This window comes from Drosophila ficusphila, unplaced genomic scaffold (genome assembly GCF_018152265.1).
Source record: "Drosophila ficusphila isolate 14025-0441.05 unplaced genomic scaffold, ASM1815226v1 contig_791, whole genome shotgun sequence".
Lineage (NCBI taxonomy): Eukaryota > Metazoa > Arthropoda > Insecta > Diptera > Drosophilidae > Drosophila > Drosophila ficusphila.
The window spans coordinates 20,632,923-20,647,488 of record NW_025064737.1 but is presented as its reverse complement, the minus strand read 5'-3'; the positions used below and the strand labels follow the sequence as shown (position 1 = coordinate 20,647,488).

General features: G+C 37.9%; 2 protein-coding genes across 5 annotated transcripts; one reads left to right on the top strand and one right to left on the bottom strand.

Annotated features, from left to right (window-relative positions):
* Positions 1–122: 122 nt before the first annotated feature.
* LOC108095928 (signal peptide peptidase-like 3) lies at positions 123–5,753 on the bottom strand. Of its 4 annotated transcripts, none has more exons than XM_017197261.2 (7): positions 5,420–5,753; positions 2,596–3,027; positions 2,405–2,545; positions 1,911–2,102; positions 1,392–1,845; positions 1,143–1,263; positions 123–1,076 (listed from the first exon to the last, which is right to left on the bottom strand). In XM_017197261.2, the coding sequence occupies exons 2-7, from the start codon at positions 2,888–2,890 to the stop codon at positions 1,008–1,010; spliced, it is 1,272 nt and encodes a 423-aa protein (XP_017052750.1). In that variant the 5' UTR covers positions 2,891–3,027; positions 5,420–5,753; the 3' UTR covers positions 123–1,007. The 4 variants fall into 4 exon arrangements, with proteins under 4 accessions (XP_017052750.1, XP_017052753.1, XP_017052752.1 ...); XM_017197264.2 differs by having other exon boundaries at positions 2,405–2,530; XM_017197263.2 differs by having other exon boundaries at positions 2,596–3,050; positions 5,468–5,753.
* A 310-nt stretch (positions 5,754–6,063) lies between these two features.
* Positions 6,064–14,448, top strand: LOC108095932 (CD81 antigen). The gene is made up of 5 exons (XM_017197269.2): positions 6,064–6,479; positions 10,609–10,803; positions 11,223–11,402; positions 11,472–11,687; positions 12,170–14,448. The coding sequence occupies exons 1-5, from the start codon at positions 6,414–6,416 to the stop codon at positions 12,317–12,319; spliced, it is 807 nt and encodes a 268-aa protein (XP_017052758.1). The 5' UTR covers positions 6,064–6,413; the 3' UTR covers positions 12,320–14,448.
* The last annotated feature ends 118 nt before the right edge of the window (positions 14,449–14,566 follow it).

Genomic DNA, 14,566 nt, shown 5'->3' with positions numbered 1-14,566 from the left:
ATATGAGGATAGCAAAGACTCCAACCACCCGGAGTGCATTTGCAATAGCTCAAAAACTGTAAGGTGACGCGCCAAAACAAAAGTACAAAATTCTTCAGATTTTTAAATAAGAACACCAGTGCTTTGTTTAAATCTCACATTTTTATTGTTTCTATACGTTTCGAAATTGCATTTACTTAAAATTATTATGTAACTATCGTTTCCATATGCATACAGTAATTATTTATTGTTATCTGCGTTATTAGTAAATAATTAAAATTCATGAAACTTAATTTGTGAAACACGCAGTGCAACAGTTGTTGTCTATAATTTGTGTTTATTGATTTATTGTTTGCAACGAACACATGCATTTTGGCAAAACATCAGTATGGTGGTGAAAGTGTGAGGAAAATTGGGGGAAAATCGAAGGACGGAAATGGGCGTGTGAAAAGGAAACGATTCGTGAATAAATGTGTATGAAGGCGAGCTTACTAACTATTATTTGTTGCATGGTGGTTTGTTATCAATACACATACGTACATATTCATAGTTATGCATACGCTAACTTAAGTATTTACAGAACATACTGCCCGGAACAGATTTCGAGTGGATGTGAAGTTGAAATTCGAATCTCAAACGGTCTCTTCTAGTCTTTAGCTATTGTTTATAAAGGTATTAGTAATGCCTATGAACTGTAACTAATGTTTCGCTTGATCTTTGCACTACTCACTAATTATCTGCATGATTGGAGACTTTAAAGCCAATTAGAATGAACTCTCATATGTCGTATATATATGTGAATATATAAAACCTTTCCACTTAGGCTAGAAACTATAATTACTCGGTTTTTGTTTTTATTTCACTATGAAAACGAGGATCACCTAACTTAAAACGAAACTTAGTTAAGTTGAGTTAAAAAATACATACTCAATACGTTATTTAAGAGACAAACGTTAGTATTAGATCTTATGTGTGTGTGTGTGTGTTTTCACGTTGTTTGTTTTTCTTTGCTTTTAGATAGAGTACACTCAGACTTCCAGTTGTTTTGATGGTTGTTGCGCGATAAACGGCTCGCTCCACATGCGCCTTAGGTCGCCCTGCAGGAAAAGAGCATTAAACGTGATAGATATATCGACCCGGGATTATTGGGCTATTGACACTACCTTCAGATAGGCCATCAGCAAGAGGGGCAATAACGTAAAGGGCACCAGATAAAGCAGCGCCGGCTGGGCCGCCTTGAAGACCTCGGAGCTAACCGTCGCCGTTAGCAGACCCAAGAAATAACTGCAGGGAGTGCAGAGAGAAATACAAATTAGTTAAAAGTGCTCAATCTTTAGTAAGAATTTATGAAATCTCTGCTGTCGTTGGAAGCCTTCTTGAGCTTCCAAATCCTTATTTATTTAACTACTTACCCCAGTAAGGAACAATGAAAGTATGTCAGCCGGGAGCCGACTCCCCTGGGCGGCGACAATGTGGGATCCGAGGTGACGCCCTGCGCCTTTTTGTACGCATCGTATCGCAGGACGAAGCACAGCAGCAGTCCTGGCATCACCACGTCCCCCAATCCCAACATGGAAAAGTGTCCCGTGTTGTGGAGGCTGGGGAAAACGAGTTTTCCGGGCAGATTTAGCTTCGGAGTATCCCGCACAATGCCGCCCAGATGCAACTTGCGGGCCACGATGCCCACGGGATTATCGGCGGGTCGCGTGGCCACCTTGACCATCACATTGGTGCTGAAGATGTACGAGGAAAGGAAAACCCAGAAGACGTCGTAGATGAGCAGGCCGGTCAACAGCAGCGTAGACACCTTCAAGCTGGGCAGACGCACAAACGCAATGAACGCCACACACAGGCCCATTCCCATTGCTGCACGAATAAGAAATATATCATTGCATGAGCTCTGAAGTTTTGCAGGGAAGGTATAATCTCACCATCCATCAGCAGCCAGTGTCCAGTAAGCACCCAGATGCACACAATCGACACTGAAAGCGTAAAGCTGAACAGCTCCGCCGCAGTGAAGCGACCACAGATTCCGAAGGAGAATCGCTTTCCATCCGTGCACGGCCGAATTATATACTGGCACATGGGCAGCAGCAGAAAGGCCAACGCCACGGTGGCTATAACTGTGAAAAGAGATTTTAATTGAGCGAGCAGAAAATAAAATGTGTACAATTAAACTATAATCTTTGTCATTTTCTACATGAGTCAAATTTATTTATAAATTTAATTTACTGCACTGACAGAGAACAAAGATGTATCAAGCGCGACTCAATATTTGATTCGGCAAAGAATTTACATTCTTTAATAGCTAATATTAAGACATGAGTTATGTTAAAAAATGTTAAGTTGTTGTATTAGTTTTAATTGCAATTGAGAACTCATAAGCAGAGAATGTGGACATTTTTATTATCTCAGAGTTACTCACTTGCTGTGCAGACGGCGAAGAGCAACTGCATGGAGTCGAAAAAGAAGAACATGATGAGCAGTGAGATGGAAGCTCCAAGTGGCAAACATAGGGCATGCATGGTGTCCAGGGTGGCGAATTTATCCGCTGTAAAATACAGATCTGAAATGTATAAAAAATTCCTTACGGCTTAAAGTGATTATCTAACATACTTGGTTCCTTCTCGACGGGCTCGCCGGTGAGGAGGTTCGTCATGGACTCATTTCGCTTCTTTTGCTCCCGCTCGCGGGCCTCCTGTTCGATGTTCAACGACCGGAAGCTGCCGTAGACGATCAGCAGCATCGATATAAGGCAGGTGGAGACCCGCGACGAGTCCATTACACTCGAGACGGTCCAGTGAAGTTCGCGGTACTCTCCGCCGGCGCCCGCTGCCGCTGCCCCGCCTCCCAGTTGGCCGGCACCCACTGTTTGTGCTCCCAGACCGCCACCGGCTCCACCGTGCGACATGCTCGCTCCGGATCCTCCGGATGCGGCTTCTATATCTCAGATATAGATCCAGATATCACGCTTCGCTCTCCTCTTCGCTTATCAGTCGACCTGCGCTGGGTTTATCGGGGATTGTTTGTCGGCTGCACCGCTTTAATCTAAACACGAATGAAAAGTGAAACTTGTTTCGTTTTATTGATTTAGCGATAAGTTTTTAGTTTGCTGACCTTATCGCTATTAACCCCCCGTATCTGTTTGCCTGCGTAAGGTTATTTGTACAGCTGCGATTAGGTTTATCGGAGCACACACTCCAAGGTTTATTTTCCACGACTTCGCCCAAAGTCGGGCGCGGAAACCTTGGGGTCAACTTTCACGCACTTCAAGAAGTAGGCAACTAAACTAAAAAAGAACGGTCTTGGCACTATAAAAAATGGAAGTCAAATTCGTTGTGTTAGCTAAAAATCAACACTCATAGAAGAGCGTTAAAAAACTTGATAATGAAGGTCATAAGTTTTTCCTTAAAAGTCGTTAATATATTTATGGTTTTTTTTTTGACCGTCGGATTCGAGGGCAGAGAACTTATTGTTTGGGAAATGTTTACTTTTCCCAAATTAGCGGTAGCAATGGAAATGCATTCAGACATGCATCGCGTACTGTAATAACAAACATGTGGACCGTCTATATTTAGAATCTCTATTTTATTTCTTCAAAATATCTTATTTACTGAGACCTTAATGCACCAATTTCCTTTCAAGCAAATCAAGGAACTGAAGAAATACACGCATTTTTTTCTTGTGTACGCAAATAAAAACAACCGGTGTGAGAAAATAACAGACTGTCCGCATGGGACTTACATGCAGCAATAACAACAATTAACCGACAAGAAGAAGGCCGTAAAAAGCAGTTAAAATCGGAATAAATTATAAAAGCGTTACCCAGTTTTCCAAGATGCCAGTTCCATTGTTATTGCCACAGATTCTATACTATTTTCACACACACTTACACACCCACGCAGGGGTTGTTGCACTTGGGAAATGGAAATGTTAAGGCGCTGTTATTAGAGCGGCGCACTGCTAACTCGCTAATGACAATAGAAAGACAAAGCGAGACAGGGTCGAATTACAACAGTGCGACTAAGCGAGACAGTTGCCAACTTCCTTGGCAGTTGTAGTTGTTTCTTTAAGTTTAAGTTGTTGTTGCATGTTGCCAAGTCCCGTTGCCTGCACTAATTTATGTTGACTGTTGGCAAATGTAGGTGCAATTTTGTTGGTGGTTGTGTGTGGAATGCAAATTATTGATATATATGTATGTATAATGGGGGCCAACATAGTAAGCCCGAAATTAAATACTTTAACTTCTTACGCTTCAGATTTGTTATCACACTCTTAACTCCAACTATGCTTTTAATATTTGAGGACAAAAAATGAGATCTGCATTTTATTTGTTAAACAAAACTACGTGTTACTAACGAATTGTCCAGAGCTGTATTTACATGTGTGCAGTTTTCATTCTGTGGTTGTGTTGGAGTGTTGTTCCCCCCTTTTTAACGTCTCTTTCTGTCTATCTCCCTCATTCCCTATGGATGCAACAATTTAAGTTTCCCACACATTGCAATTCCAAGGGGGCGGTGGTAAGAGAAGGGTAGATTGTTAACGAGCGCTAATTAGAATTAAATTATGTGGCGGGTGTTAAGTTACGGTCTCCAAAGTTGACACAATTTGCGGAGAATTTTCACAGTTTAAAGCGGTTACCGAACATGAGCTACATACATACATAATTAGCCAAACTCATTGAGAAAATGCCGCTCACATCACACACTTAAGCATACACACACACACGCAAACACTTTCTAATTTGAAACGCCCCAAAGTGGGAACAAAAATGAAATAAAAGAAGTACGAAGCAATTGGCTTTGCTGTAACTGCCCACGACGAATGTGAAAGTGAAATTTGCTGATATACAGAAGTAGGGGCACCAAAAGGGGGAATCTAAGTCAAAACATTAAAATGTATGTTTTGTACAACTTTCGGATCTAAGAACAAAGAACGATCCAGTTGGTAAATATATTTATTTAAAATAAATTACTTTTTATGAAAAAATCGTAAATTATTTAAATGGGTTTGAACACTTGATATAAATAATTGCAATTTAAAACTGTCTTTAATATTTATTTTACTATAACTATACATTAAATGCATGGAAGGGGCTACACACTACGTTTTTAAGTGCACTGTATGCGGAAAGCATAAACAAGTGCGTAAACTGGGCGCAAAGTTTTTCTTTTATTATGCAAAAGGAGGAGGGGCTTTGGCAAAGACTGGCTTGCAGCGCTTGAGAAATTTTTATACGGTAAAGCTTAGCCTGCGCTTTAAGGTTTTTTCCATTTCGTGTTTGGTTACACTCCACTTCATTCCATTCCACAAAACTCCAACTTCGCTCCACTGCGTAACAAAATTACAAGACGCACTCACACTAACTTGTCCCGAACAACAACAAAGCGAAAAAGACTTGTCTTTGATTACGGCAAACGAAAAAATAAATTAAACGTACATAGTGCACTCGATACTCCCCAAAAAAGTTGGGGGACTTTTCGCTTACTTCGCCTTCACATTCACATTCGCGTTTGGCTGTATTTTCCTTGGTTTTTGTTTTTTCCTTTGCACCGATATTCGTATTGGCGATAAAAGGGGTCTGCTACATTTTCACGGGCTTTGCATTAGTCCTGCGAACCGCTTTCCATGCACATTTCCACGATCCTCGGCGGTCGCTGCTCTTTAACGTTAGACAGACATTTTACGTATATTTCTATTTTTCTATTAGTAACTATCGCGGTGCGAAGATGGGGAGAAACAACAACGAATCAGTGTTGCCAGATAGTGAAGAGCTCTCGAGCAACTGAATATTCACTAAAAATAGCCTGCTAAAATCTTCTGTAACCCAGTAAAACAAGGGTTGAAACCACGGACTGGCCTGTTATTTTAACAGAACTTTTAGTTGTTTAATCAAATATAACGGGCTTAAGAATAAGTTCTTGTCGTTTTTTTTAGGAAAAAAAAAGAATTTAAGATTTCACAAAATATTAAATCGTCTATACAAAACAGAAATCGGATTTATCGATAGATTAAGTTGGTTTAAGCATAGGGTACGGAACTATTTCGAGATGTATCCATCCTCGATGGTTATTTAAACGTTGCGGTTAACGGTCACTCGCAAACAGTTCTATCGAGAAACATCGATTTTTGGTCCATCGCTATTGCACGAACGCCTCGATGTACAAAAAATTTTTTAAACAAATCGGGTGCAACGGATAATCGCGCAAACGGTGGCTTAAAGTGGGAAGTTTCGCTATCTTAAAATTTAAAAAAAATTCGAAATACAGAGTGCTTTGATCGCGAGCTTGGAAAAGGCGTGGAAAGGCAGAAAAGTGCAGTCGAGACTGCAGTCTTTTCAATTCCTTGAAAAAAAGCATCTCTCAGTGGTTGACAAACCAGTTAAATTCAAGATACTTCTTAAGGAGTTATCCAGAAGAACAAATTAATCCGCCATGGGTCTCAACGGCTGCTGTTCGTGCGTTAAATATCTGATGGTCCTTATAAACATTTTATTCTGGGTATGTAGACTCCAGCGAAAACAATCTGGGATTCTCTTCCATCACAACAACAACTGGAACACACGGACCTCCTCAGCATATGTGTGTGTGTGTATGTGGGTGTTTGTGTAAGTGTGTGTGCTGTGTATTCCCTACGCCCCTCTTTCTCACGATGGAAGTGTGGGCGGGGGAGGGGCCGTGCGCACGCTCTTTGGAGTCCTACCGCTCTTTCTCCTCACGTCTTTTCCCGGTTGTAGATGAGCTCCAAAAAGGTGCAATACAAAGTAAATAGGAATTTGCAACGTTTAAAAATTAAACGTTGACTTAGTTAAAAATTTGTTCCTAAAAAGGTGAAAAATACTTAAACAAAATATTATTTAAAATTAATGTATGATAAAAAGAATCAAATAATATTTGTAATACTTTAAAAAAATGTTCTGTGAAGAAGGGTGTTTTGCTTAAAGCAAAATCCCTTTTAAACATCACCGATTTTCCCACCAATCAATCTTGCTCCTTCCTTTCCCCTACCAAGCGCTATGGTCTCTGCTCCTCACTCCCCCACAAACAATAGGAGTTCCATTGCGGAAGGAGAGTGAATGACACACGCACACCCACGCACACAGAGAGGCAAACATTTAGGCATCTCCTCTTTCCGCTCCACCCACTGTTTTCATTCTCTCCCCACGTTTATTCAGTTGTTTTTCTTTTGCTTCTGCCTTTTCCTGCTACTTTTTTGTTTTATTTCTTTTTATAACGTATACGTGCGTTTGATATTTTTACAAACTTCAGGGTCTAATTCGGTACAAAAGGACCCCATTCTCCTCGGAAAGGGTTACTTACCATGCCCGACTTGTCTGTTTGTTGTTTTACACAATTTTTGACTTTCAACATCGCCCGTTTGGTTTTCAATTGTTTCCATTCAATTATTATCTGCCACAGCGATTGTTTGTGTTTGTTTTCCTCAAGATCTTTGTCGGGCTTTTCTCTTGTCTTTCGTAACTTGCGAAATCAGTTTCGCTTTTCCTTCGGGCAACAAATTTAAAATTTAGATGCTTATGCGGGTTGTTTTTAATTTTCAGTTTGTTGATTGTTGCTGCCTTTTTTCGATTTCTGTCTATAGTATTTATTAGTCAAAAGCTATTTTCGAATACGGGCGAAGAACAACAAAAACTTACACGTCCGTTCAGTTTTTCGTTGCTGTGCACAGAAACAAAATTCTTTTTAACTTTAAGTATTCATAGTTAATTTATTGAATTTTTTTATAGAAGATATTATATATTACAAATTAAATTTTTTTTTATTTCTAAATAAATTTAATTTTAGACCCAGTAACTGCATATGATTTTTTTTCAGTATACTTTTGCTTGATCTGTGATGGTTTTGTGTTAATCGTTGTTGTTGTTTGTTGCACAGTGGATGGGTGGATGTTTATAGTGCCAAAAATAAGTGATGAACATTGTGATGCATTGATTGGTTAAGTTTTTTTTTATTTTTATTGACGCTCAATGAAATTCATCGTACTTTTATAACCAAAAAGTAAAAAGTTATAGTGCAAAACAATTAATAAATAAACGCTGAATTGTAGCTTAGCTAAATATACGCTTAGTTATATGTACATGTTTTATCGAGACCCCACCACTGTTGATCCGTTTCCAAACATTTCCATTTTCATCGTCGCCGTGGGGCATCGTGATCAAACGCCACGATCTCGGAGGACGCTGACGTTCCAATGAGGCCGATATCCCAGATCCAAGATGCCAGGGGAGGCCTGTGCCAAGCGTCTAAAATGCTAAACTGCCGGCGCTGTCGTCATTGAAGTTGACAGTGACCAAATTCGAAAATCTTAAAATATTTAGTTGACCATCTGACAATGCTTGCTCGTAGTCCCGACCAGTATTGTTCGCCCACTGATAAGCAATTTAAAGTGCTTAATATTATTGAACTGATCTTCAATTAGTCAAAATACATTTTTGTTAAATAAATATATTCAAGTAATTTGCTAAGAACATTTTTTTTTTCCAAGTTTTCTATTTCGGTCCCGCTTATACATGTTATGTCAACATGCAAAATTCGCTGTTATTTTTCACTCAATTATTTATGAGTGGCGCTTCATTCATTTTTCATTTTCAGTTCGTATTTTCAGTTTGTGTGTTGCATGATGGGGCTGCAATTTGCCATCGATGCGGCTAATTGTGAGACAAAACTGCGACTGGACATGCATGGCAAACCCAGCTGCTGTTTTACCCACTTGCGACCTCTTTTTGCAATTTCGTAGTTGGAAAATGCTCTCTCGTTTTCCGCTTTCGACGCCTCGACTCTGAAATGAAATGTGGGTCAACGAAGGACTCTGCACATTTATTGGCCCGTTTGGCATACTTTTTGTTTGTTTGTCGCGGACACGCGACATAGTGACAGATAAAGTTCCAACAAACAGTTACAAACAAGGCGTGGATTTAATTCGAACATGAATGAATCGAAACGGGGACAAAAAGGGAACTGTCAACTATTTGATTGTTAAAAATAGCTGTGTTCAGCTTCGACTGAAAACCTTTCTTTATAGCGTACTGTTTGCCAACCAGTTTATTTTTACAGTTTATTCTTTACTTAAAGTTAAACTTATAACTTCCATTGTCCACTAACCGAAAATTTGTGGCTTAAAGTGCAGCTTGTTGTTACTTAATGAACAGCCCTCGTATGAGGCAACATTGTATTACGTTTCCATGAGTAGTTTTTCCGTTAGCTGGTCACACACACACACATTCATACCCATGAACTTTTGGGGCAGTATATCGTGCACTTTGTGTGGCACACTTTTTGTCTCGCTCGGTTTTCCTCAGCTCACTCTTTCGTGGACCACCCGCATAAAGCCGGTCTCGGCTTCTCTTATATTTCATTTGATTTTCACGAGTTGACTGGCACTTTTCGTGACTATGTTTTTATACTCTTTCTTTTTTTAAGCTTTTACTGAATCTTTTTCCTGATCTTAAAATTTTCGGTTGTATTTTGTTTTAATGTATTAGGTTTACATTTTTAACATTTTCAGTCACATTATTGGGAGTACCTGTACCTTATTAGTACCTACATTAATTGTTTGATATTTTGTTCTCGAGATCTAAAGCGTAATCTTATCAAGAAGCACAGATGCTCGAAGTGCTCCAGTTTCCTTGGCAATTACGAGAACCCTAGGGTAACGGAGAACCATTAGATAAGATTTCTGCCGCCTTTCGAAATGCTCCGCCTTCCGTTTCTAAGTGATTCTAAATTTACATATTTCCTCATTCAATAAGTACATTGATTAGTTCACATCGCACACTCAATTTCCCTGCGATGAATAATTTTTGCTGAATTATAAAAGAACGTGCATAGACACTAAGATTCCTCTGTGCCAGTCTATGAAATCATTTACTTTTTATTAGATTTTCACAGTCATCGCACAGACGGAAATTGAAGTACAACATTTTTCACAATGATTGGCATGGCATAGGCGATAAAGAATATTTAATTTCTGGGTAATAAATGTAAACACAGAGTCTAGGGAAAGCTTAAACAAAAAATCGCATTTCGTTTGCTGATAACCCGGGTTCGCCATCTCATATTCTTTCTGGGATCAATGTCTTGCTTCTTCTATATGTGATGTACAGTCTTTCCTGGCAATAACCAATATAAAAGGGATGGGAAATACATTTAAACCAATTATGTTTAAAGAAAAACGCTTAAATAACTTAATCTGCTTAATTAAAAAGTTTTAAAATAGTTATTTAAAAATATAATTATAAATATATTTAGTCTGTATATATACAATGTTTTTGTATATAGATACAAATGGTTAAAGCCCCATACTTATCTTGGCTCCAGGGAACTGCCTTAATTTAATTAAATTAAAAGAAGCCAAATAGCAACATTTTTTGACGCTTTCAACTTAGCTGACATCATATGTTGAGACCTGCAGAAGTTTATGGGAAGGGAAAACTGGGGCGGGGCAGTCTCCCACTTTAATTGCCGCCTCGCCAGATGGCGTCATTGACGCGTGTTCCCAGTGTGTTGAATGCAACTATTAGCAAATTACACAGAAAACGTGTAAAAATATAAAATATATAAAATATAAAAAAATAAAAAAAACCCTACTATATTTTGAATTTTTTCGTTGCAGCTCATTGGTTTGACCATAGTGATCACCTCCGTTTGGATGCTGACCGATCCCACGTTTATGCTGTCGATGACACAATCCTACAATCACTACCATATAGCTCTCTACGTCTTCCTGGCCATTGGCATACTGATCACTTTGGGCGCATTCTTTGGCTGTTGCGGCGTTTGTCGAGAGTCGCAGTGTCTGCTGGTTTCGGTAAGTAAAATGGGGGTAAAGTACTGCAGTATCAGTGTCTGGGAATTCCAATTAAAACGGATGCAAATGTGTGGCCCACACTGTTTCGCTCATATAATTGCAACGGAGCGGAGGTTCGCCCACATTATCTTGGCAAGTCTGCAAATTGCTGCACTTGGGAAAAAATACTTTAAAATTAGCCAAAGTGGAATTAAATATTTACCTATAAAAATCAAGCAATTCATGTTTAATTTATAGGTAAATAATTTGATTTTCTTGTTTACAAAAAAAGTTTAAATGGTTTATAGATCGTTTAAAGTTCTTATGGAGTTCTCATTCTGCGTGCGAATGTGTCTTTCACAAATCGGAGCCAGTTTATTTACTCAACGCCTACGGGCCTGTCGCACCTCGCCATTCATAAATCTGAAATTCTCTTGCAGTTCTTCTGTGTCATACTCATCGTGATGGTGGCACAAATTGCAGCCGGAGCCTGGGCATTCCACAACAAAGACAAGCTGGATGACATCGTGCGGGCGGCAGTCAAGTCCTCAGTTCAGGAGGAGTACGGACAGGCCAAAATGAGTTCACGCACCGTCACCTTCGATACACTGCAGAAGAATGTAAATATTTGGACATATCCCACACGTTGCAGCAAAATCGTTTAATGTGAATTTATTGACTGCTTTCAGCTGAAATGTTGCGGTGCCGATGGACCTGGAGATTGGGCAACCAGCCGATTTAATAATGTTGATCGCACAAATATTGTGGAAATCGCCGTGTCTTCCATGAATGTCTTCTATAACATACCAGAGTCTTGTTGCAAGGACGATCTGAAGGATAACGAATGTGAGCTTTCGCGACGTCTGAAATTTGGTGGCCCATTAAACAATGCAATCTATCAACAGGTAATTTTTTTATGTAAATAGAAAAACTATTAACACTGGACAATACTTACTTACGCACTGGTCACTTTATTTTTTTTTTTATTAAGTCCACTTAATTTACCATTCATTCAACGCTCGTTCTTTGAGTCAATGAGTTACCAAAAAACCATCAAAAGTCAATTGATGGGTGTGTCCAAATCATAACTTCTTGGCCAACTGATCGCTATCGCCGGCTTGGCCATAAAAATTAATAATCCCTTATGTTGTTGTTGATTTTTCTCCGGTCTGCAAGCTCTGAGCACCGGGGTTAATAAAAATTCACGCCTGCCGACGACGAGACGATAAAAATGTATTAATTAATATTGATATTCAAAACGCATTTCAAACTTCCCTCGGGATACGGTGTTTATAGGAAAAGATTCGCAGACTGCGTGATATAAACAATTGTGATGGAAAACGTTCTCACTCGATTTAAACATTTTTATTAAATTTATATTTTACAGGGCTGCGTAGACAAACTGATTGAGATACTTTACGAGAACTGGGTCACCATTTTCGCCGTCACCGCAGCTGTTATTCTGCTGGAGCTCCTGTCCCTGACCTTCGCCCTGAGCCTCTGCTGTGCCGTGAGGAATCAACACTACAAGGCCTGAGAATTACAGAACTCCCATAGGGAAATTACGGACGATGAGAAGTACTAACAAACCAAATCGAAACGGATGCATAGCGAGCGTTATTACTGAAGACGTGCGAATGGGGAAAAGCATTTAGAAGCAAAGGCTGGCCGTTAAATGTCTGGTGTTCCCTGGTCAATACTTTAACAACACAACTGACAACAGCAACAACACATTTTTGTAGTACTTTTAACAACAAGACAAAGCAAAACAACACGAGAAAGCTGAGCAATTGTATTTGAGATGTGACAACTTTTTGGAATTTGTGGAAAGTTTTTAAGCACAAACCACAAAAGTCACTAAGCGACTTTATATGAACTTGATACGCCAGCAGAGCAAAAACAAACAACACTTTTCTAACAAAATATTTCTACCACGAAAACTGAGACAGTAAACCCCGTATATGTCAGAACAAAATAAGCAGCTCCATAATATTTAGCCTAGCAAAAAAGTTTCAAATTCATAGATACATACTATATATTAAATATATAGATCAAATCATAAGCACAAAATAATAATGTTAAATGCCAAAACATGTGAAGTAATATAAAAAGGAAAAGCAATCGAATTTCTTTTAACATTTGTTTCACCCATAAGACTTTCGAATAGATTACAAATTTGGTTTTTCTGCTGCCATTTTTGTATGCTAACACAATGCCAAAAGATATATGAATTCATAAGATAAAAGCATTCCACAAGAATGAGAATGATTGACAGATTTTTGTTCTGGCGAAAACGCATTGCCATCCAAAGACCCAGCCCAAAATATACTTTCAAACCACTTCTTGACCTTGTGCGAAATGTTGAGCTAAATCGAATAGAGCTTCGCGAAATTAAATGCCAAATATTTTATGTATTTACAAAATTGTAATTTTATTTATTTATGACTTATTTATTTGGACATAAGCCGTCAAGGAGCAAAAACAAATATTAGGAAACGATAAGTAAATGTTGGCCATTCTGTTAACAAACAGCATTTTGTACATTTTTAACTCACACCATCCTTAAACAGTGAATTGGGTAATATAAGCTTAGGGCTATTAAAAAGCTGTACAAATCTGTTTATCCTTGAAGTAGAAATTTTAATAACTACAAGGATATAAAAAATTGGTTTGAGTTTGTGTTGACCATGCTGTTAATTCACAACCCTTACAATCCCACTCACTCGAATCGAATTTTTGTCGAATCCAACTTACCTGCGTCGTTATATACTTTAATTTAGGCATCATTGTGCAACTATTTATATGTGAAATCGTCAAGTAGCACAAAATGTTAAATGAAGTACACTCGAAAGAACAAAAATCTCTATATATTTACATTGTATTTTTACCATACACCATAAACTATTTAAAGGAAATATATTTTTTGTAACATTTTCATTTTATTGTTGTTATATGTGAATTTTGTTGTTAGTTAAGCGTAGCCTGAACGTCACACTTTGTACCCCTTCACAACGTTTAAATAAATTAAATCTACAAAATCCAATCCAGGACAAAATTATATTAAATTTACATCAAAAGGAAACAAAAAACAATACAAATAAATATATATTGTATTTAAATTTACATACAAAAGTAAATTATTTATTTTAACATTTCTTAGTTAGTAGTTACGTGAGGAATTTCTTGGAGTTAAATCAAATAAAAATAATAAAGCTTAAGACTAAGAGATTACCTATAAAACCCACGTTCATCTGTTGGACTTGTAGAGCAACATTGGAATATTTAGGAAATTAAGTCTTCAAATTAAAAAGTTCTTTAAAATTAAGCAGAATTGAACGTAGCAAAATATTTAGAGCACAAAACTTCATCAAGCATCAAAAATCAAAACCAAAATAAATAAAGAAATCTACCCTTTAAACAAAAACACAATCAACTTAGCATCTTCTTAGCATACAAAAGCTACATAGTTTGTATGAAAGGAAATGCACATTTAGCAGGGCATCTAATATAAATTGAAAAGTTAAGCAATATAAACGATGCTCAAGATCTGTATTTAACAACATAATACCAACACAGAGTTAAAGATAATACTGAATCATTATGGATAAACTATAAAAAGTGTCATTCAAACTGATATTTCAAATAAATAAACATACAACAAAACAATTTCTGATTATTAATGATGGGGGTAAATATTATTATTATTATGTATATTACTTTACCCATTTTGTGCCTAGACTCGACTTCCGGTTTTCTTAATTTTTTTAATTTGGTTTTTAAAGGC

What these genes read in the sequence shown, in the direction of transcription:
- LOC108095928 (XM_017197261.2), bottom strand. Translation starts at nt 2,890, where the DNA reads ATGTCGCACGGTGGAGCCGGTGGCGGTCTGGGAGCACAAACAGTGGGT. An exon ending in GCCCGTCGAGAAGGAACCAA is followed by an intron (nt 2,546 to 2,595) that starts GTATGTTAGATA and finishes TATACATTTCAG; the next exon opens with ATCTGTATTTTACAGCGGAT. An exon ending in TGCTGATGGCCTATCTGAAG is followed by an intron (nt 1,077 to 1,142) that starts GTAGTGTCAATA and finishes CTTTTCCTGCAG; the next exon opens with GGCGACCTAAGGCGCATGTG.
- LOC108095932 (XM_017197269.2), top strand. Translation starts at nt 6,414, where the DNA reads ATGGGTCTCAACGGCTGCTGTTCGTGCGTTAAATATCTGATGGTCCTT. An exon ending in TTATAAACATTTTATTCTGG is followed by an intron (nt 6,480 to 10,608) that starts GTATGTAGACTC and finishes TTTTCGTTGCAG; the next exon opens with CTCATTGGTTTGACCATAGT. An exon ending in ACAATGCAATCTATCAACAG is followed by an intron (nt 11,688 to 12,169) that starts GTAATTTTTTTA and finishes TATATTTTACAG; the next exon opens with GGCTGCGTAGACAAACTGAT.